Source organism: Rana temporaria, chromosome 5 (genome assembly GCF_905171775.1).
Source record: "Rana temporaria chromosome 5, aRanTem1.1, whole genome shotgun sequence".
Classification (NCBI taxonomy): Eukaryota; Metazoa; Chordata; class Amphibia; order Anura; family Ranidae; genus Rana; species Rana temporaria.
In genome coordinates this window covers 75,665,418-75,690,318 of record NC_053493.1, presented here as the reverse complement: position 1 = coordinate 75,690,318, position 24,901 = coordinate 75,665,418, and the positions used below count along the sequence as shown (strand labels likewise).

The window sequence follows — 24,901 nt, the reverse complement described above, 5'->3', positions numbered from 1 at the left end:
ATGTTTATAGGCAATCTGCCATCAACCCACTATAATGCAGTGTGGAACTTCATATGTGTGCTGAGTGGCTTTAGGTTTGGATTAAGCAATGGAAGGTTTGCTTTTTAACAGTTTATTGATTTAGCTGTCTGATGTATATGAAGCTGTGTAGTACCTGTCAGAATGACGTGTTGTGTCCTGTGTGTAGTTCCAGCTGTACTGCTGCTGAATATATGCTATAGAACAATAATATTATATTTTGCCGCTTACTTGTTTTTTAAGGCAATTTTTCCTTTTTTGATACTGCTACTATTACACTTCCAGTCCTAGGGTGACAACATTCACTATGTTTACTTTATCTGTAGAGGTAACAGCACTGTCATTCTGAGAGAAAAAGTGTGTTAGGACTACAGTGCACATCTCCTTTTCTATGGCTCCATAATATAGGGGATGGTATGTTGTTCATAGGGAGTGCTGGGAACAATGTTAACTGATAAGAGTGCAGTATCAGCTCTCATTATCTCTGGTAGGATCAACAAGCACTTTTTTTTCACTTAATGAACAGATATAACAAAACTCTTTCAATAGTAAATTTAACAGACCAAAAGTGATCAAATAGGAGAAGTTAACTGTTATGCCACGTACACACAAGCGGTTTTCCCAATGGAATTCCTCTCAAGCCTGCCTTGCATACACACGGTCACACAAAAGTCTGGTGAACTTTTGACTGCCAAGAACGCGGTGACGTAAAAGACTACGACGAGCCGACAAAATGTTCTATGCTTCTGAGCATGCGTCGAATTGTTTCCGAGCATGTGTATTTTTTTCCCGTTGGAAAAGCATACAGACGAACGGTTTTCCCGCTAGGATTTTTTCCTGGTAGGAAAAAAGAGATCCTGCTCTCTTTTTTTTCCGGCAGTTTTCCTGTCGGAATAAGTCCGATGGAAGATACACACAGTCGGGATTCCCGACTAAAAACTCTCATCGCAGTTTTTCCAACGGGAAAACCGGTCGTGTGTACGGGGCATGAGAGTTTACATACACTTTAAGACTTACATTAATACAAACATTAATCTTTTTTTTTTTGTTCAACTAGTGCCGAATTATCCCACTGTGCTATTGTATTCTGCCAGTGGGGAACCTTTCCTGCTGCCAGAATACAATGATCGTTATTGCTGGCTGCAGACAGGCTTGTTGTACACAAGTTGATCGAAAGATTTGCTCACACCCAGCCAAGACAAAAAATATATGTATTGTACAAACCATACATATTATTATTATTATTTCAGGTACTTATATAGCGCCGTCAATTTACACAGTGCTTTACATATACATTGTACATTCACATCAGTCCCTACCCTCAAGGAGCTTACGACCCTAACACACATTCATACATATACTAGGTTTAATTTAGACAGGATCCGATTAACCTACCAGCATGTCTTTAGAGTGTGGGAGAAAACCGTAATACCCAGAGGAAACCCACGCAGGCACAGGGAGAACATGCAAGCTCCAGGCAGATGGTGTCGTGGTCAGGATTCGAACCATTGCAACTACTGTCCCATGGCTCCCTCTAAAAATGTCTATACACAGTAAATTACAGTTTCCCAAATCATCTGTCTTTGGTTGGAATAGGAGCTGGACATTTAATGTATAGGGGACACCAGCAGACCCCACTGACCAACGCTTGCCAGGAAAACCTTGTCCATTTGCCATTAGCAAGGTGCCCCTGAAGGGGTCTGAAGCACACATAGTTTGCTTCTTTCCATAGGCTAAACACAAATGATACCCTTTCCAAAACGTTGTATATAGGAAAGATCCAGATAACTGAGAATGATTGGATCTTACCTGCATGCCCAATAGCCCTCTGACACATTTGGTCATTTTTACCTTGCCCCCAGGGCATTGTCCAATAGGGGCCTTAGGGTAAATAAAGCCCTGCATAATTTGATCATATAGCCGCTTACACCTGGTGACATCCTCCACAGGTGACCTGGTGTTTTATGAGAGCTTAAAAGTAAGACCTAGGGATTTCCTGAAAAAGTACCTTCTTTTTCGCTCAGGACTTCTTTATGCCGTGTTCACAGCAGGGGGTCCGGTGCGTCCCTGTTTTCTGACTCAGATGCAAATCAGGTCTGGATTTTTGGCTGAATTTTGCACCTAAAACAGACCAAAAGACGCACAAGACCCTTTTCCAGTGCAGACCGTGGCCGCCCGCAGCTGTGTGAACCGGCTTCATTGAGAGCTGGGAACACTATCCTGCATCCAATTCGCATCAGTGAGAACCCAGCCCAAAATGGTAGCATATTCTGTTGCAATTCTAAAATCATCTGTCTGTTGGCAATTTTAAAATCAACTCATATAAAGCTCCTAAATCTACTAGCACATAGCAGACCGGATTACCAAACAGACAGAGTACGCACTGGCCTATGCGCACACCGTTTAAGGGCCCCGCGAAAATGGATCAAAATCATATTGATTTGGTCTTGGTCCAAAAAGAATTAACAAAAATTACAATGAAGCTTTCCTAGATTGTTTATAAAAGATAGAAAAACATTATTAACTCAAATAAATGAAAATGTCACATTAAAAACGCTGTAGAGACAATACAGTATTAATGTAATATAACCAATAAAAATTGAAAGTACATAAACCATAGACATTAGGCTCACATTAGAGTTATGTCGCGTACACACGATCGGAAAATCTGCCAAGAAATCCGTGGATTTTTTTCTGATGGAATTTCAGTTCAAACTTGTTTTTCATACACACGGTACAACCAAATTCCAACCGTCAAGAATGCGGTGACGTAAAACACTGCGTCAAGCCAAGAAAAATTAAGTTCAATGCTTCCGAGCATGCGTCGACTTGATTCCAAGCATGCGTAGGATTTTTCTTTGTTGGAATTGCATAGAGACGATCAGAATTTCCTCCAAGAACTTTTGCTGTCGGGAAAATTGAGAACCAGCACTCAATTGTTTCTTGGCGGAAATTTAGACAGAAAAATTCTAATGGAGCCTACACACGGTCGGAATTTCTAACCAAAAGCTCACATCGGACTTTTCCTGTCGGAATTTCCGATCGTGTGTACACGGCATTAGTCTCCTAAAAGCTCATCTTTTTCTTCCAGTTGTCAATTTGTAAATAAAATTGGTGCAACCTACGTACGTGTAATGTACAGTAATGATGGTCATTACAATTTAGTTCAATGTTATCCTACTAGAGCATACACATGAGAAACCTCCAGAAACCTGCGAGCGGGCCCCCAAAGTTTTTACTGCTCAGGGGCCTCCACAGAGCTTAACCCGGCACTGAGCAGACAGTCAAGGGTGACACAATCCCACAGTTGGGCTTCCCATAACGTACAATAATCAAAGGAATGAAGTACAGTCATAAGACTTTGTTTCCTAAAACCTCTGATACATAGTATAAGACTTTGTATGTGATTTAGCCTGCCAGTTTTCAACCAAAGCTTTTGACTGGAGGAAGTTTTTAACTGGCAGATAGATTACAATGACCTCCTCAGAGAGTAGGCATGGAGGAAGTGGGAATTACATGGCTAATGGTCAAAGATCCTGTGCATATATTTTGTCCGTTGGGTTTTGCCAAGTTTTTGGTGTGCTGAAGAGGGCCTAAAGGCTAAATATATATTTAAATAACTTAATATAACAAACCATCACTCCCCAATCCCCATGCTTACTAAACCCACTTGCACTTACCTTAGATGTGCATATGCAGCCAACTTCACCTTGGCCAACTATATTGGCCATATCAATCTGCCCTTATTGCTGCCAGGGACCTGTTTCTGTCTTGGCTGCAAATGCATAAGATCCCCACAAGTTCAAAAAGGATGGGCAAGACATGATATACTGTGCATATCCCTGGGTTGATGTATGCTGGGGGGTCAAACAACCCTGGGATGATCTGCATTAATTTTTACTGATTTTATGATGAAGGGTAACAATGCGCTAATCAGGTGCTTTGCTACATAATGGTGAGCATTTTAATAATCGTAAATTTTAAATACAGCTACGACAGCTGTGAATTGGACTGTGAAAGGGGAAATGCACTGTACAAGAGATATACTTTACTAATTATATTTTCCTTGCAGCACGAACACCAATGGGAGCTTCAACAGGCAATGCATCTCGTGCCTACTGATTGAAAACTGTACTTATGTCAGTGCTTCCTTCAGTCACACTCTGGAGTACTTCTTACTGAAATGTGAAGGTATTATAGCCAGTACAATTCGTTAACTTGTCTTCTGAAATGATACATGGTGCTATACATGATCAAGTGCTGAGCCATAAAAAGGTAATGCGAGTAAAAGCACATTAAAGCAAGAATATGGGACATTTTATTTTATTATTGAAGAACCAGTAAACATATTCAAATAAGACACTCAAAATGGACCTACGCATTCTACGCCGCTGATATTATTAAAAGGATTTTATGCCCCTTACTGCGAAAGGTAATTGCAATAGAAGACCGCTTAGATTTCAATGGCCCAGTAAAATCAGAAAGTTAGGGAACTCTTGTATTACTTATTGCGTTTGTTTTGCAAACTGTAACAAATATGTTCTTTTGTGAGCAAATTGCAATCTGCTGTGTACCCCCGTTTTCATCTTGCAGTGAGCCTGTGAACAACATCAACCAATAATAAAGTTCTGATCACTTATTGATGATAACGGGCTGACTATAATGTTGAAATGTGTGCGGGCAACCTATTGGTATTTAAAAATGAATGTATTAATAATTAGGAATTATGATACCAGCACTAGCCAGTACGTTGTTCTGAAAATTAGGAACATCGACTTACCTAGGTAGGGTTGATTTTAGTCTCTTGTAATCTCTCCACATTGCTCAGACTGAGAGAGGGGGGCAGCATTTATGACCAATCAGGTGTGCTGCTGGTGACAGGAGGAGCGAACAGACAGATGACCTCATCTCTTGCTGTTCCTTCAGTGCTCTGTTTCTTAAAGAGAAAATCACACCTTGCCCATTTGTTCCGTCACCAACCCATTTATACTCACCTTGGCAGGTCTTCCCCATCCCTTTTTTCGCTGCCGCAGCTGGGAAAAGTGCCCATTGCCTCCAGGTGTGGGGGAGCATGTGACCGCCTACTCCCTACTGTGTGACACAAGTTGGGTTTAGCAGCCAATTACTAAACCTAAATACTGTCACATGATTGAGGGAGTGACATCACCACTCCCGCAAGAAACTAGTGATTTTAGTTCCAGCTGCAACAGAGAGGAAAGAGTGGTGAAGAGCGCTGGAATAGAGAGTATAAGGGGGCTGGGGGGCTCCTTCCACATACACTGTCACTTTGTACTGAATGAGAAAGGTGTCTGTGGTGACTTCCTTTACTAAAACTGGAGAGTGCAAAATCTGGTGCGAATCTGCATAGAAACCAATCAGCTTCCATTTTTTTTTTTGCCAAAGCTTAACCTCCCTGGCAGTATTCCCGAGTGTGTCTCGGGGTTAAGTTTCATTACCATTAGCGGTAACTCCGAGCCACACTCCGTATTGCATTGCAGAATCCTGATACAGGTTACTTACCTTGTCCCCAGGATCCTGCGATGTCTCCCTGGTGTGTCCCCCGCTGGATCCTCCCCCCTGATGTATTACTGTTCCGGCTCCGTTCCCTGCGTGCGTTGTGACGCATGGGGGTGGAGCCCGGTGACAAATTCTAAAAGTACAATAAATATAACACACAACACACTGTAATCTGTAAGATTACATTACTGTATCAAATAATTTCACATCAGTTTTTTCCCTAGTGCTTTGTCCAGTGCCCTGCATGCACTTTTATATTACATATACTGTTCTTTCTGCATGGAAACTTGAGATTGTCCATGGCAACCAAAAAGTGTTTTAGACCAACTAGAAAACAGCGAAAGTAAATTAGAACACTTGCAGAATTGAGCAATAGTGATTCGTGGGGAAATGTATTTTATTATTATTATAATATTATTTTTTTATAATTATTTATAGTTATTTATTATATTATAATTTATTATTTTGTGTTTCAAATGTTATCATACCCGGGATGTCTACTAGACTCTTGTTTGGTCAGATTTAAGTGAGCTATTCCTAAGAATTACAGGCCTTCAATATAAAAAAGCCAAACTTCTATGCAAAACAATGTACCGCTTTGGGATTAAAAAATCTGACATAATCATACTGCCAGGGTGGTTAATTGAACAAGCTGGCGTTAGAAGCTGATTGGCTACCATGCACAGCTGCACCAGATTTTGTCCAGTTTTAGTAAATCAACCCTATTGTCTCTCTCTAACTACAATAGAGAAAAATCAGGTCACCTGACTGGTTATTCTGCCTGGTAAAGCTGTGTAAGGAAAGGAATGGATTAATGGAAATACAAATCAGGCAGATAAAACAGCGACCTTATATGTATATCAGTGGGGTATGTAGCTAACTGTCTGAAGTTCAGTTCAGTACATTTATTATTATTATTATTTTTTTTTTAAAAGCATACCTGCGTTAATTAGTGTTTTTCTGCCTGGAGTCCAGCTTTAACCAGAAGGGCACAAATTGAAAGAAAATTGTATTTAATTGTATTGAGTTTGATTACATATTAGCTTCAAGGTCTGAGTAGGACAGTATATTTTGAGATATACACTGGAACCTCAGATTGCGAGTAACGCAGTTAACGAGCAATTTTTTTTTGAATCCTGACTCGGTTTGCGAGTGTTGTCTCGCAAAACAAGCAGGATTCAAGCCTCTGCGGTGTGCAGTACCGCATTTGGCCAGAGGTACGGGGGCACCGCTGATACTCGGAGCCGTTCAGAGCCGTTTTGGCCACATGCGGTATTGCATGCCATAGAAGTCAATGTGAAACAAATTATTTTCGTTTCCATTGACTTCTATGGGGAAACTCGATTTGATATGCAAGTGCTTTGGATTACAAGCAATCTCCTGGAACGGATTATGCTTATAATCCAAGGTTCCACTGTAATGGGGTGGGTTTGCTAAAGGCAAATAGGCAGTAGCACTCATTTTCCCCAGAGCTTAGTAAATGCGGTGAAGCTCTGTAGATTTCCATCATCCAATCATGAGCAAGCAAAGATGCTGTTTTTTTTATTTTCCTTGCACCTGATTGGGTCTTCTTTACAAAGTGAAGCTTTGCCACATTACATTTACTAAGGAAAATTAGCGCAACAGCACTTGTAAAGAAAAATAAAGTCTATTTGCCTTTAATAAATCCACCCCAATGAGTCTCAGCAAATTTCTATTGCAGCGCTATGGTGTGAGTGTATTGATGTGTTTAGCATGTTTGCATGTCTGTAAAGTGTGTATCATCATTTTAGATTTCTTGACGTAAAGACGTAAACAGTTTGCTCATTGAAAGCTGCAATCTCCCGGCATCTAGCCACCATTCTGCTCTCCCATAGAGAAAAGGGACCTTCGCTATCTGCATGAAACAGTTCAGATTGTTGTCAATGGATGAAATGGGGGAAATAGAACATAAGCTATGTAAAAATAATGTGTGCCATTGGATTCGTATGATAATATCTTCAGTATAAGAACTTCATGTATCACATATAAATAATTCATAAGGCCATAAATAAAGAGATCTGCAATCGGCAAATAGATAGCGTGCTCGCCAATTATCTCCGTTGTGCAGGGCTCTTTCTCTCCTCTCCGTTCACATTGCTGGCAGCTGCTCTTTTAAATCATTCATCAGGGTGTACGAGGCACTCTATGGATGTGGGCACCAAACATCTGAATTCCCTTTGTTTACACACTGGCAGTTTTGCTTGTGGTGTAAAATTATCAGCTGCATAAACCCGGGAGAGTATCGAGGAGGTGTCATGTGAACGATATTCTGCAGAGTGTTCGCTTTGAGTCCTTTTATCTTTTATGTTGCCATTGCATTTGTCTGGGAGATACTGGGGTTTGTTTTCTGTCTGCATTGTGTATGTAAATGTTTAGCATTGTAAGACACAAATGAACTTCTGGAAAATAGAAATTTATAATGAACAGGATAAGGAGAACATGCAGAAAGATACGATTAATACAGGGATTTTATACCTGCATATACCTGTTTTTTTTTGGAGAAACATGGCTGTCTTTCTGCAGAAAATACCAGTTCCCAGGCTGCCTTTCACTACTATACTTCATAGGTCTATAATTAAGTCTTATTGAAGCATGATGTCATATGTCTGCATTGTGTTGCAAAACTAAAAGCACATTAAAGGGATAGTTCACGCCATAGGTGAATTTTCTTATCTATTGACATGGGCCCCAATATCATTGCGTTCACAAAATTTGTACTGTTTGGGTATAACCCTTTGTTATATAGCTTCTTCTGATGGAAACAAACAATACAAATATATTTACATCTAAAGAGATAGTTCACCTTTACCACAAAACTGCCCATGTCGATAAGGGGCATCTGTAGATAAAAACAAACTGTGCAACTCTGACTAAAGTTCAATAAAGCCCTTGCTATAGGTGTACGCCATTTACATACCTTATTAAACCTGACTGGAATACTCCCAGGACATTGCTAAGTATCCCCAGGATGTTGATAAGGGAGGCCTAGTCATCACTGCTCACCTCCACCTTCACAGGAGTGATCTCTTAAATGCTGAGCTCAGGGATACTACTGCATCAGTGGGAGAGAAAAACCATGTGAGGCCTCGTACACACGACCGTTTTCCTCGATAGAATCCATCAAGAAACTTGGTGGCAGAGCTTTTTTGCTGAGGAAACCAGTCGTGTGTACGTTTTTCATCGAGGAAACTGTCGAGGAACTCGACGAGGAAAAAAGAGAACAAGTTCTCTTTTTCCTTGACGGGAGTCTCAATTTCCTCGTCGTGTTCCTCGTCGGGCTGGTTTTCGACGAGAAACGCGAGCGTGTGTATGCTAAGAAACCTGCACATGCTCCGAATAAAGTATGAGACGGGATCGCACCTTCGGTAAAAGTAGCGTTTGTAATGGAGATAGCACATTTGTCACGCTGTAACAGTCTAAAAAATGCAAATTGTCTCTTACCAAACTTTTACTTAACACGCAGTAACATGAGATTAGCAAAAGCAGCCCCAAGGGTTGTGCCAGTGGAATCGAACTTCCCCTGCCGTCTTATGTGTTGTAGTCACCGCGTTTGAGAACAAGGAGATTTGGTCTTGACAGTGTGTACGCAAAGCAAGCTTGTCAAGTTTCTCGACAAGCCTAACAAGGAACTCGTCGAGGAAAACGATGTGTCTTTTCCGACGAGTTCCTCAGTCGTGTGTACAAGGCCTGAGAGGGTTTGACTCAGAGAAAGAACTCACTCTTTTGATGGTGGAGGTGAGCAGTGATGACTTAGCAATGTCCTGGAGTATTCTAGTCAGGCTTCATAAGGTATGTAAATGGCCTACACCTATAGCAAGGGTGTTATTCATCTTTAGTCAGAGCTGCACAGTTTGTTTAAGGCTGGGTTCCCACTATCTTTGCATGCAGCTCACAGCAGGTGTCCAGTGTGTCCCCGTTCACCATTTCAGGTCCCATTTCAGCCTGAATTTTTGGCTGAATTCAGACCTCAAACGGAGCAAAAGATGAAAGTGTTCCTGTGCAAATTTGCTCAGAGCCACAGTGGAGATATGTGAACCAGTTTCATAGAGAGCCGGTCAACATCTCCTGCTATTGCGAATTCAATCTGTGGAAGCCACATTCAATTTGCAATAGCGTGAACCCAGTTTAAATCTACAAACATCCCTTACCTGCATAGGCATGTTTTTTGTAAATGTTCACACCATTTCCAATGGTCTGCAGACCATCACACGTGTATGATGTGAACAGGGCACATAGAACATAATTAGATATGGTGGGAACAAGCCCTCACATATGTTATCTTTTGTGCTGACGTGCATTGCATTCAGGCAGCCCATTCATCTGAATGGGCTGTCAACCAAGTATGAGTTAGGTGCAGTCAATTTGACATGCGATTTGACATGTCCCCCACTACTCCATTCACCTGTTGGGATTGAGGCAAAGGATCCCTAGATAATCTTCAAGACACACCAGAATATGTATTTTATCTTTCTATAGAGCAGCTTGCTTGAAGTTCAGCTTTTATTACACTGAAATGAAATAAATTATTATTTTGATTACAATAACCATTTTTAATTATTAATATTCTATTTTATAGGTCCGAGGATTCCTACAGTAACTATACATAACACAACTGACAACCAAAGTAAGCTAAAATATAACCTTTTATTTTCACTAAATGATTTTTTGTTTGTGTGTTTTACTTGTTTTCTTAATATATGAGCAGTAAAGCACAACTGTTATATTACACTGCAAAGCAATATTGCTGCCCCATGTATGTAAATCTTAAATTTGCTGGCGGAACAGAGGACAAAGGTTTTTAAAGCATGTTGAGAGTTTATGTTCATTAATGCAATCTTTTTTTACATGCATATCTAAAAAACACTGAAACACTTTACATTCCCCTAAACACTTAACATTCAAATTGATACATATTCCTATCGAGCAGTAAGTTCTAATACAAGCTTGCATTGACCTCTAAGGCTATAAACATGCTGGAGCAAGTAGTCATCAAATTTTACAAGAGAAGCTGTGAAGTCCTTTTTTTTTGTAGAAAGTTCAATTCCAATTTAATGGGCCCTCCTGACCTGTCATGGGCTAACAGTCCCACAATGCCCTATAGAGCTCGCCAACCATTCAGCAGCAACTAACAATTTCATCTTTGCTTGGTGAGAAGTTTAGATATTTCTTGGGGAGCAAGGATTAAGATAGCTATACACTAGCAGAATGCTGATTGGAAGCTCCATACAGGTCTATGGGTAAGTAGATGTAAACAGACTTGTGTCAGTTTATGTTGTACATCTGCCAACCTCTGAGTCTGTCCAGGTCTAGAAAAATATCACAGAAAAGGACTGTGTCGTTTTCAGTTTTCTGAGCTTACGCATGACAGATATGAAAGATAGAAAACTAGGCTGCCACCCGTTTTCTGTCAAAATGCAGAAAAGAAAACTGTATGGGCACTAATGTCACAAAGTGCACCCCTCCCATTCTGCTCTGGATCCCCTACTGAACAGTAGGGATGAGCTTTATGCTCGAGTCGAACATGAGTTTGACTCGAACATTGGCTGTTTGCCCGTTCGCCGAACAGCAAACAATTTGGGGTGTTTGCGGCAAATTCCCGGGGTTACCCAATGACGTGTACAGGTGACCACGCACCCTCTGGCACAACGCGGGTTTCCCGTGATGCGTCAGAGGGGGAGGGGTCACCGTACGCGTTAATGGGTAACCCCCGGCTTTTCTCCTTGCGTTAGAGGGGGGCAGGGGTCGCTCATGCACGTGACGGGTTGCCCCCCTCAGCTATAAAATATCTGTCACATCGGGAGAGCGTCATTCCGCCGGGCGCCTCCTATGGAGGAGGTATCGTTCGCATCGGCGTGTTTTTTTTCTGTATCGCTCAAGATTGGATTACATCGTTGGAACCTTTTTTTTTTTTAATAAAGGACTTGTCCCAAACTGTTTTTATGTGAAATGGTAGGGGTACCATGGTAGGTAGGTACCCCTGTCTGACGTCACTTCCGTGTGCCCTCCAGGCTGAAAGCACGCCGCCGAACAGGTACTTCCGGGATTCGCTGTTCCCGCAGTGCTCTGCCCCCCTTTCTTTCCTGGACAGCAACCAACAATATCTTCTGTTTACAAACGATATCTTCACCAGAGAAGCCACCATCATCGGCTGACGATCTACAGTGACTACACTTCCCCTTTTTATGAGCGCATTTTGTACTACTTTTTAGTGAGTAGCCGTTTGGCTGTTTTAATAAATTCCATATTATCAGACATACTGCACTTAGTAGGCACATTTTTTCTTTTTCTTTTTGCAATTACAGAATCTTGCTTCACTCTCCAAAGTGCTGCCACGGTGTATATGTCATTTTGAACTGTTTATATACGAGCTGTAAATATTGTCACTTTCATTACCATCCTTTTTATTATTATCCAGTTACTGGTCTTTTTGTTTCCCTTCCTCCCCTTCCCTTTTTATAACAATTTATTTATCAACTTTTTGTGGTATTGTGGTTCAAATCTCCCTCTTTTGCGCTGTCATTGTGTTTGTTTTTTCATGTGCTCGGATAAGGGTCTGGTATGGATTTTTGGGGGGAACCCCACGCCATTTTTTTTTTATTTTGGTGCGGGGTTCCCCTTAAAATCCACACCAGACCTGAAGAGTCTAGTATGGATTTTTGGGGGGAACCCTAAGGCATTTTTTTTAAAAAATGTGCGGGGTTCCCCTTAAAATCCACACCAGACCTGAAGGGCCTTATATGGAATTTGGGGGGATCTCCACGCATTTTTATTTTTATTTTGGTACGGGGTTCCCCTTAATATTCATACCAGACCCAAAGGGCCTGGTAGTGGACTAAGGGGGAACCCATGCTGTTTTTTTTCAATGACTTGTATCCGTATTGCTGGGACCCGACAAATCATTATAGCCGTGAGTAGTTTTAAATTACTTTTTTTCCTTTAGAAATTTAATTTTGTGCAGGGACTTTTCCAAGCACGGGAAACATGCGCTACTTTACAGGCATACTATAGACACCCCCCAGGTACGATATTTAAAGGAATATTTCACTTTTATTGTTTCACTTTAAGCATTATTAAAATCGTTGCTCCTGAAAAAAACTTCCGTTTTTAAAACTTTTTTTGCATTGATACATGTCCCCTGGGGTAGGACCCAGGTCCCCAAACATTTTTTTCTGACAATAACTTGCATATTAACCTTTAAAATTAGCACTTTTGATTTTTCATGTTCGTGTCCCATAGACTTTAACGGTATTCGCCTGTTCAAACACATTTTTTGCCTGTTTGCATGTTCTGCTGCAAACTGAATCGGGGGGGGGGGGTGTTCGGCTCATCCCTACTGAACAAGATGGAGCACACCCATGTGAAAGGACTCTAAACCAAATTGAATCGTTTTATGATGCTTTCTCTGGTCATTATTCAGTCAATTTCTCATAGTTCAAAAAATGTTTAGCTGTAACAAATCTCTGCAAGTTTTATAGGTGTATACAGCTTGTAAACATTAGAGCAGACACATCTCTTCCAAAACGTAAACCATTTCTTTTACAGAGTATAATTTAAATGTTGCCACTTAGCAGTACAGCACTATAGCAATAGCTGCATGTAAAATGGTTCAGTTTTATTGCTTGGTCACATTAATAAATACAAATGCATACATTTACTACTCTTCCATTGCCAGCATATAAAATCTTTATGTGTTTGTTCTTACAAATAGAATAACTTATTTCTGTTACTTGTGCTGGACTCATAAAGATGTTCAGAAAAATATAGCAGGTGATTTCAACATAAAGCATAATTGCTTTATGTATTCCTTTACATATTCACGTAGATCAGGAGAGATCATCACTTATTAAAATCTACAACTTTTTGAGGGTTTTCTAAATTATTCAGCATTTGGATCAGCCAATATAATTTCCTTGTGTTAAGTAAAAACCATGCTTCAACAATGTTTGAATCGCAGCAACTCATTATAGCCCAATTCTGCAACTAAAAAAGAAAATACGTGGCTAAAAAAGAAAAAAAAAAACATCAATATTTTGTCCATTTTGACCATTTTAAATAAAGTGGGGAAATTATTTACAAACCCCTTATGTCGCGTACACACGATCGGAATTTCCGATGAAAAAAGTCCGATGGACTTTTTTCATCGGAAATTCCGATCATGTGTGGGCCCCATCTGACTTTTTCCGTCGGTGTTTAGAAATAGAACATGTTTTATTTTTTTCCAATGGAAAAAAAAAAACGATAGGAAATTCTTATCGTCTGTGGAGAAAAAACCCATGCATGCTCAGAATCAAGTCGACGCATGCTCGGAAGCATTGAAATTCATTTTTCTCAACTCGTCGTTGTGTTTCACGTCACCGCATTTTGGACGGTCGGAATTTAGTCTGACAGTGTGTATGCAAGACTGATGGAAGTCAGCTTCATCAGAATTCCGACGGAAAATTTCCACCGGAAATTCCGATCGTGTGCACGCGGCTTTAGAGAACAAATGTATTTTATAATTGCACCTTAATACCAGATCTCACCAGCAGGTGGTGCTGTTACAGTTGCAAACTCTGGGGTGGATTCACGTAGCTGTGCTTCCTCTTACGGCGGCGCAGCGTATCGTCTTTACGATACGCCTGCGTAACTTACAGGAGCAAGTGCAGTATTCACAAACCCCTTTCTCCGTAAGTTGCGGCGGCGTAGCGGAAATGGGGCCGACGTAAGCGTGCGTAATTCAAATGTGGAAGGGGGGGTGTGTTTTATGTAAATGTATGATGACCTGACGTGATTGACGTTTCTTACTGACGGCGCATGCGCCGTCCGTGTACATATCCCAGTGTGCATTGCTTCCAAGTACAGCGCAACGACGTATTGGTTTCGACGTGAACATAAATTACGTCCAGCCCTATTCGCGAACAACTTACGCAAACGACGTAAAAAATTCAAATTTCGAAGCGGGAACGACGTCCATACTTAACATTGGCTGCGCCTCCTAATAGCAGGAACAACCTTACGCCGAAAAAGTCTAACGTAAACGACGTAAATAAATTGCGCCGGGTGTACGTACATTTGTGAATCAGCGTGTGTAGGTAATTAGCATATTCTACGCTGACAACAATGGAAGCGCCCCTAGCGGCCAGCGTCAGTATGCACCCTAAGATACGACGGCGTAAGAGACTTATGCCAGTTGTATCTTAGGCTAATGTCGGCGTATCTAGCTTTCTGAATACAGAAAGTAGATACACGGCGCAGATTTGAATTTACGCGGCGTATCTATGGATACGCCAGCGTAAATTCTCTCTGAATCCGGGCCTCTGATAATTTCAAGTTGCTCATATTTAGAAGCGGTGTGTAACCAGAGGGACTTCTTTCATTCACACACATTGAGATTTGGTCTCACGTATAGGTGGTCATAATTTTAGACTACATATGTCTTGTGTTTTATGTGTTTACATGTAGCTTTCAATAACTTAACTTTTTGATGTTAATACATTTTGATATGTACAGTGGGCTATGTAGATTCACTTATCAAATTTTGGAGATGGTTGAGTGACATCAGTTTTTTTATTTTTAGTTTTACATAAATAAGTATGTACCTTAGGGTCATCTAATGACCAAAATGCAGTATTTTCAACATTCGCACATTCAAATTGCAGAGAATATAGCCAGAGAACATTTGATTTTGTTCCATTTGTTCACAAGGCAGTTTTGATGGAAGAACAGCTATGCAAATTTTTAATAAAATACACCCCGTCGTTTTTTTTTTCCAACCATAAATACCTATTAGCAGTGTTTCACATTTCAAGTTCAGCTCTAGTTTAAACATTTCCTCCAGCCACCAATTATGTATGTTCAGGGATCTGCCCTTACATAACCTTACTTTACATTGAAAGTGTCGTGTGCACTTTTGGTGACAAAGAGGTAAAAGTATTCTTCTGCGATTGCAGAATACCTACTGGATATATCCTTTAATTTCCACAATTTAGCTGTCAATATTGTCAGCATGATCATGTCACAGCACACAGCGGGGAATAGAATAATATGACACATTTAAATAAACACAGCCTGTGGGTAGGCCACAGATGGAATGTAAATTATTAAAGAGCTAGTAACCATAGGCATAATTGAAGGTATATCACAGCTTGTTGTTTCTTTATTGTTTTGTCTGCATTGAAGTCAACGTGTTCCTGTTAATTTGGAACTCTGTACAGATATAAAGGAGCATCAGCAAAAGCAGAATCCCCTGTAATACAGATAGCAATACATTTAGTTATAGGGTTACTGCACAGACTTAGATGATGACCTTCATTTTGTTTCCTAAGGTGCTACTTGACATCTTCAACTGCAACACAACTCTGCACAAAGGAAGCCATCATTTTCCCCGCAGAGCTTGGCATTTTCATCTCTCTGATGTAACCAACAGACTTTCTTTTTATTTTATTTTTTTGAAGAGATACAAGGAGCAGTTATTAAAGCGGGAGTTCACCCATAATACAATTTTTCCCCTTAGATGGATGCTCGTTTTGTCTAGGGGAATCGGCTAGTTGTTTTAAAATATGAGCAGTACTTACCGTTTTCGAGATGCATCTTCTCCGTCGCTTCCGGGTATGGGTCTTCGGGAGCGGGCGTTCCTTCTTGATTGACAGTCTTCCGAGAGGCTTCCGACGGTCGCATCCATCGCGTCACTAGTAGCCGAAAGAAGCCGAATGTCGGTGCGGCTCTATACTGCGCCTGCGCACCGAAGTTCGGCTTCTTTTGGAAAATCGTGACGCGATGGATGCGACCGTCGGAAGCCTCTCGGAAGACTGTCAATCAAAATAGGAACGCCCAGTCCCGCAGCCCATACCCGGAAGCGGTGGAGAAGATGCATCTTGTAAACGGTAAGTACAGCTCATATTTTAAAACAACTAGCCGATTCCCCTAGACAAAACGAGCATCCATCTAAGGGTAAAAAGTGTTATGTACGGGTGAACCCCCACTTTAAAGGATAGAGATTTTGGCCAACAATCTCTTGTGTATGTTAGCAGGCAATTGTCCCAGGTCCAACAACAAAAAAGCAGCGCTCAATGGAAAAAAGACATAAAACTTTATAGTATAATCAATTGACATAGATATTACATAAAATTAGGCACACAATAATGTTGGGCACACAATAATATATATAATATATATAATTTAATGGTGAAAAGTCAATATTGAGATAATAATAACATTTAATTAATAATCCAATGAGATGCCACTGAGGAGTCTGTGATGGAAGGGTTAACATCAATCCTGAGTCACCTGAGTTGTCCTGTCACACTTGCATCACAATAACCATCAAGAACCAAATAGGAGAGGCAAGTGTCGTGTAACAGCTCAAAAGTACCTGTTGGAATGGGCAGCCTTCCTACTGCGGCAAGATGTTAGGGGGGCGTAGCCTGAGGGACCCGAAGATGACGGGGTGATCCCGAAGGTGATGAAAGCCCATGCACGCACAGATGCAGGTACTAGCGGGCAAAACCTGCATCAATACCCGATGAACAGAGCCGAGCTTCAGCGAAAGGATCCCTGACGCATGTGCAGCGTCGCCGGGAAGCCGTCCAATGGGGAGCAGGGCGCGCTCCGATGACGTCAACCGAAACTACGATTGGACCAATGGAAGGCACAGACGTGGCGTTGGTAGCAATGCTAATGTGACCCCGGAGATGAGGCGAAGATGAGACTGGTGCAGGGCACAGACAAGGCTCAAACTACAGTGGCAATCAATAGAGATGGATAATAGCCGTGACTGACATGTTTCGCGTTCAAATTGTGCCAGGTCAGCTGCTTTCAACATTGATTGGAAAGGTTAGAACCCCCCATCTATGTTTTTGTTTTTATCTTAGGCCTGATTCACACCTATGCATTTTTTGTGCTTTTTGCATTTTGCAGATTTGCACTACAGTCCATTTAACATGGTTTCCTATGGAACACGTTCTGTAGTCAAATCTGCAAAATGCAAAAAGCACTAAAAATCCATAGGTGTAAATCAGGCCTTAGATAAGCCTCAGGCCTCGTACACACGACCGTTTTCCTCGACAGAATCCATCAAGAAACTTGGTGGCAGAGCTTTTTTGCAGAGGAAAACGGTTGTGTGTATGTTTTTCATCGAGAAAACTGTTGTGGATCTTGACGAGCAAAAAAGAGAATAAGTTCTCTTTTTCCTCGTCTGGGAGTTTCAATTTCCTCGTCGTGTTTCTCGCCGGGCTGGTTTACGACGAGGAACACGTTTGTGTGTATGCTTTGAAACCCGCGCATGCTCAGAATAAAGTATGGCAATTACTGTAAATGCGTTCTGGATACATTTTAAAAATGAACTGGAAAGCATCTGGTTCGACCCAGCCCTAGAGGAAATATATATTGATTTTATATATATATATATATATATATATATATATATATATATATATATATATATATATATATATATATGTTTGTCTCTATTTTTGTTGTCAGCTAAATATGAAATACTCATCTGATAGACTTCAGATGTTTATAACTTTGCTAAGCACGGTCCAATATGTTTATTTAGCAGCTAGCGAAAAAGTGATAATTGTCACTTGTCCTTCTTTTATTTTTGTGTATTTCATAGGTACTCTGATTTAAAATGTTGATTAGCGTAATGAAGAATAAATTCGTAATATTAGCATGTAATCTTTTATTCAGTCATCAGGTGGCGCTTTAGGCTTCTTCTTACATGCTTTTCTCCATCTGTGTCATCTGTAGTAAAAAGCTGGTAGTTTACTGGGCTCAGTAGCTCAAGATGGAATTTATAAACATAATTAAATGAGCCATGAGAGTCAAGCCCCATACACACTATCAGTTTTCCTGCAGGTTTTCTCTTCAGGTTTACCAAAACCATCTAATATGAGGTCAAACCTCAAGAGTTTCAATTTGTATGCAATCAGGCAGGCCCTTGCACTACATGGTTTTGGTAAACCCGAAGAGAAAACCTGCAGGAAACCTGATAGTGTGTATGGGGCGTCACTCTTTCTTTATCGGATGGCCCTGTCTTTGTCTCCATCAAACAAAGACAGCCAGAAGACAAGCAGGTTCTGCTGTGCTGTGTATGTGTGTGTGTGTGTGTGTATATATATATATATATATATATATATATATATATACAGTGGGGATCGAAAGTATGGGCAGCCCAGGTAGAAATTTGTATTAATGTGCATAACGAAGCCAAAGAAAGATGGAAAAATCTCCAAAAGGCATCAAATTACAAATTAGACATTCTTATAATCAAAATTCTTAATTCTTATGTCAAAAAAAGTTAGATTGTATTTCCATCATTTACACTTTCAAAATTACAGAAAACAAAAAAATGGAGTCTGCAAAAGTTTGGGCACCCTGCAGAGTTAATATCTTGTACTGCCCCCTTTGGCAAGTATCACAGCTTGTAAACGCTTTTTGTAGCCAGCCAAGAGTCTTTCAATTCTTGTTTGAGGTATCTTTGCCCATTCTTCCTTACAAAAGTCTTCCAGTTCTTTGAGATTTCTGGGCTGTCTGTCACGCACTGCTCTTTTAAGGTCTATCCATAGATTTTCAATTATGTTGAGGTCAGAAGATTGTGAAGTCCATGGCAAAACCTTCAGTTTACGCCTCTTGATGTAATCCCCCGTGGATTTTGAGGTGTGTTTAGGATCATTATCCATTTGTAGAAGCCATCCTCTCTTTAACTTCAGCTTTTTCACAGATGGCATCAAGTTACCATCCAAAATTTGCTGAAATTTTATTGAATCCATTTTTCCTTCTATTTGGGAAATGTTCCCTGTGCCACTGGCTGCAATACAACCCCAAAGCATGATTGATCTACCCCATCCTTAACAGTTGGACAGAGGTTATTTTCATTAAATTCTGTGCCCTTTCTTCTCCAAACGTACCTTTGCTCATTCCAGCCAAAAAGTTCTATTTTAACCTCATCGGTCCACAGGACTTGTTTCCAAAATGCATCAGGCTTGTCTATATGTTCATTTGCAAAGTTCAAACGCTGATTTTTGTGGTGAGGACGTAGAAGAGGTTTTCTTCTGATGACTCTTCCATGAAGACCATATTTGTACAAGTATCTCTTTATAGTGGAATAGTGTACCACAACTCCAGTGTCTGCCAGATCTTTCTGGAGCGATCGTGCAGTCAAACGTGGGTTTTGAATTGCTTTTCTCACAATCCTGCGAGCCGTTCTGTCTGATATTTTTCTTGGTCTTCCAGATCTTGCTTTAACTTCCACTGTTCCTGATGACTGCCATTTCTTAATTACATTCCGAACAGAGGATATTGACATCTGAAAAAGCTTTGCTATCTTCTTATAGCCTTCTCCAGCTTTGTGAGCGTCAACTATTTTCAGTTTCAGTTTTCTAGACAACTGCTTAGAAGAACCCATGGTGCTGATTGTTGGGGCAAGGTCAGATGAGTCTGGGCATTTAAAACCTTTGAGATTGACATCACCTGGTCTTCCCAGAAGATGATTGAGAACAATCCATGACACTGGCAGGTCTCAGCTTTGCAAAGGGAGCAGTGCATGCTAGAAATTCTGCAGGATGCCCAAACTTTTGCAGACGCCATTTTTTTGTTTTCTGTAATTTTGAAAGTGTAAATGATGGAAATAAAATCTAACTTTTTTTGATTTTTCCATCTTTCCTTGGCTTCATTATGCACATTAATACAAATTTTTACCTAGGGTGCCCAAACTTTCGATCCCCACTGTGTATATATATATATATATATATATATATATATATATATATATATATATATGTATATATATATATATATATATATATATATATATATATATATATATATATATATATATATATATTAAATTGAAAACCATAAATATGAGTTAATAATAAATTGGTCCAAGGCCATTACCCTTTTAGGCCACATTTATATAAAAGTGTTGCAGTAATGCATGGCATGTTAACCCATGGTTATATGTGTTTCATAGTACACTGCAAAATATTTTACATGACACCCAACACACAGATACAGAGCACCTACATTATAGTGCACCATAATGTGCAACACAGACTAAAATTTACCTGCATTGTACTGTATTGCCATCTCTTTCAAAATGAAAAGACTGTCATAAGGTAATACATGCTAACACACAAAACAAAGTGATGGCATTGACCTGCCACAATATTATTATATTATACAGGATTTATATAACACCAAAAGTTTGCCCAGCGCTGAATTCAACCTAGAGGGGTGCCAAAAGATTTTCTGCCCAGATTGCACCAGTCTATCAGATTGCACTTTATTGTCTATAGGTACTTTAAAATAGATATTTGGAGTTTAGGGTACCATGGGATGGATTAGGCTCCTGTGTGAGGAACCTTACTAAGGTTGCTTTTTTATTAAGCAGTGAATGAAATAATCACCAAACATTCACTGGCGGTCACTGTATATGAAACCACATTCATCAAGGACAATTCGCTTGCAGTAAATATTTGGTGAATGTCACATATAAATATGCCCCTATGAGCCTAAGCAGGGCACCCTGTAAAGTGACTCTTGAAAGCAGTTGATTAAAAGTCATGATTTGCGCATGCTTGGATTCTTTAAAGTTAAGTCCAGTTAGGTGCATGTCACCTCCAGGACTTCTATTAATTATATGTGGCATGTTTATTGAACTGCCTAAGGACACACTCTGGCTTTGAGAGGGGAACCTCCCCTCTGCTGCCTAGTCACAGAAGCTTTAGTATTTTGTGAATGAGTGCATATAATACAAAGGCTTCTGTGAATGGGCAGAAGGAGGGTGGCGGGCATAGCAGTTCCAGCGACTCTGCTCTTGAAGAAGCTGAGACCACAGTGAGCAGCATCAGAGTTACTGAAGTTATCTTCCTGGTGCACAATAGATCTGTCAGATGTGGATAATAGAGATAAGTCTTTGTTAGACTTAACTCATGGTATGCCTGCAGTTTTTCAAAGAAGCTGAATTCCTGGAATTCAGCTTTGCTGCCTTGAATATATTTCCCTTAAAGACGGGTTACCTCCTATGTAGCAATGTATAGGGAAATCTTGGAGAGATTTAAGTGTATCTCTAGGCAAAACTTTTGTTATTTTTTTAGTTTTGGATGGCATGGGGAAAGGTTAACGTGTTACTAAACCCAGGACCCTGCATTCACTATATCTGGTTTCCCACAGTACGCAGTCTTGTGATTTCTATCAGTGCCTGGTTAAAGCTTGAAGATGGAGTTTTCATACTGCACTGGCTGTCCTGTCAGGATCCGGGACCTCTGACCCTCTGTCTGAACAGTGCTGATTGGCCCTGTGCTGATCACATGCACTCTCCCAAGAAAAAAAAACTCTCTAGCAATATACACCAAACTGAGCATTTGCAGCCTGACTCCAGTAACTGTCTTATCCGGGAAATGTTCTGGAGTCAGTGTAAGAAGAGGAGGATCTGTGCATACAGGATCAAACAGTATTTTTACACAATGCAGAGGATTAATTCCTTAGGTTCCACAGTGCTTTACAGTACTGCGTATACAACTGATTTTATTGTTGTTTTACTGTTGTTGGTTTAGTAATACTTTAAGCCCTCTGTCAGGTTTTTATTGTTGTCTTTTTCTTATTGAGAAGGTTCTCCACTCTCTTTGTCCTGATGACTACTGTCACTGAAACAGAGAGGGAGGAGAAAGTTTTCTAGAGAACAAGAGGTAAGGGGGCAAATCCTCCAATAGGGAGGCGTGTTCCAGGGGACAACTCTCTAGGAGGGCAAGTCCACTCACTTTGGGAGGTTTTATTTGAGCTTCTTGGTGTGTCTCTAGAACAGGAGGTGAAGGGAAATCTCCCCAAAAGGAACACAAACCACAAAATATAAACTGGCAGCAGTTTTAATCCTTCTCTACTCTTTCCGAAACCTAAAAAAAGCTTTGCGTTCACTTTAAAGATAGAGCAAAGATTAGCAACACAGCAGACTGGCTCAAATGTGAAATGTTGGCACGCCGTACACTGCTGCTGTTAAACAGACGTTCAGAGTCGGTTCACACTGGGGAGGCATGACTTCCAGAGGCAACTCCAACACGACTTGAGCATGAACCACAGGGCGATTTAGGGCGATTTACAACACGACTTGAAGTCGTCTCCAAGACAGGAGACTTTCCAGTGGCCAATCAAACAACAATCAGCTCTAGGGGAGGGAGGGGGAGGGAGGGGGAGGGAGAGGTTTGCCTGAGAAATGTATGTTATCTTCCTGGAAAGTCGTTTCAGTTAAGACAGTGATCAGACTTGGAGGCGACTTCCATTGAAATCAATGGGTACAAATCGCCTACAAGTCGGATTGAAGTAGTACAGAAACCTCTTCTGAAGTCGGAGCGACTTGAGTCGTGTGTATTAACACCGCTCCCATTCACTTCCATTGTTTTTCTCTACAGCGCGACTTGGGACGACTTGAGGCGACCTCAAGTCGGATCCCAAGTCGCCCCAGTGTGAACCGACTCTCAGAGGCAGTTGGGTGCTTTTTTCAACTGCCCCTGAACACATTCAATGTTATCTTATGTGACCATGTACACAGTCTCGTTTACAGTCGTTTTTAGGCAGTTGCTTTTAACAGCGTTTCTTTGAAAGCAAAACAATTTGTTCAGACGCCGGAGATTTCCACGTTTCAGACGCCAAACGCATTTTCGTTTATAGGTGTTTTTTGTTTTTAGCCATTAAAAAAATATATAAATATTTTATTTTTTTAGAAACGCTTCTAAGTGCAAAACACGGCAAAACGCAGCTAAACACGGCAAAATTTACATTTTAAACATGGGATACTATCTGTCAAGTTTAATCATTTAGGAGAAGTTGTAAAAACGTCCTTTGTACATGAAGCCTTATTCACCTCACTCAACATGAAGTAAAGTTTGTGTATCTTTCATGCCTAGTTCTGTTACTATTTTTTTTATCTCTGTTTATTTTATCAATGATGCTGTGATGCCATAGTATGATGTTAATATTTGCTGAAAATATTTTTAATGGAGTTGTTGTTCACACAATTTCCTAGGAGGATTTCAATTCCTTTCTGGACATTTCCAAGCCCTCGTCTGTTGATATGTTCTGTGTTTTTATAGAATAAATAAGTTGATAATGGCTAATTGCAACTCTCTTTAGAATATTATGGGGCGTTCATATTTAACTGAGAAATAGCAATTTCTGCTCCACTGAATAATGCATTCCCAGTGGCCCTAAAACTGAACAAGAGTGTCCTCTAGGAGATATGCCAATCTCCTCTAAGCCATAACTATTTATCCACGCTAGCAATTATAGGAACAAACACAAGACTCTGCTCAAGTCCCCTGAGTGACAGGCATCTTCCAGCTGATAAAGCAAATTCTGTTAGTTTTAATTAAATGAGAATCCCATAAAGAACTGAGCCATTTACACTTTCGTTTCATAAAAAAAATATATATATATATATATATATATATATATATATATATAGGTTTATTTTATTTTTATTTATGTACTGTATTACCTTTTTTAGATTTTTTATACTGACACACTGAAAAAAACAATTCTTTCCACTTTCGACAATATACACTATTATATTATGGTGGGAAAATCAATATTAAAAAAGTGCTGGCTTCCAATATTTGGGTTTATAATAATGATTTTAAATGGTTAGTCAATAGTGAGTAGGAATTGCATCAGTGTAGAATTGCTTTTTTTAAAGGGCGATTCCATTATGACCTTAATAGTGGATCGTGAGAAGGGATTTGTGGTGTGTATATTATACTGAACTACGCGACTCAATTTCATTGAACTGAGGCTTGAAAATCCCAGGGCTTTTCTAGGACCAATGGTTTGTACTTCCAACTTATTGGCGGTCATTTATAATTATTTTTTTATTTTTTTCAAGTACTGTTTCAGCCACCAATTGTATTTATAACCTGCTGTGGAAAATGACAATTGAAGAACCAAGCTTTGAACCTGATTTATGCCTTTGGGGAGACGTGAAACAATTGTTTCCTAGAATAAATCATGCTGTTGTGTTGAGACATACTTCTATAGACGTTGTGCAGCATAACACATTTTTAAAACATGAAGTAGTTGTTTTCATTTTTTTATCCTTTGTTGCGTCTCATCTGTCTGGCATGCATGTAACTTCATTGATGGTTGCACAACATTTCTCCGGGCAGGTTCCCTGAGGGGGACAACAGTGGGCCATGCCTGGGTATTATGTGTTGAAACTGCCACTTATGGTCTTCAACAGAAGCCAGAGTGACAACACAGGACCACAACTGGGTAATAGAGACAGAGCGTTGTCATCCTATAACAGGAGGTGTCTGGACAATGGCCCTCATGGGAATCACCAGGTTTTCTTTGAAAGCTTATATGATATTCTAGT

General features: G+C 40.2%; 1 protein-coding gene across 4 annotated transcripts in view; it reads left to right on the top strand.

Moving 5' to 3' along the window:
* The window catches only part of DPP6 (dipeptidyl peptidase like 6), a 1,751,424-nt gene that overhangs the window by 1,662,089 nt on the left and 64,434 nt on the right, over positions 1-24,901 (top strand). For all 4 annotated transcript variants that reach the window (XM_040352727.1, XM_040352725.1, XM_040352728.1 and 1 more), the window contains exons 16-17: positions 4,091-4,209; positions 10,133-10,180. In XM_040352727.1, the coding sequence (XP_040208661.1) occupies positions 4,091-4,209; positions 10,133-10,180 (167 nt within the window). The remainder of the gene's footprint in view (positions 1-4,090; positions 4,210-10,132; positions 10,181-24,901) is intronic.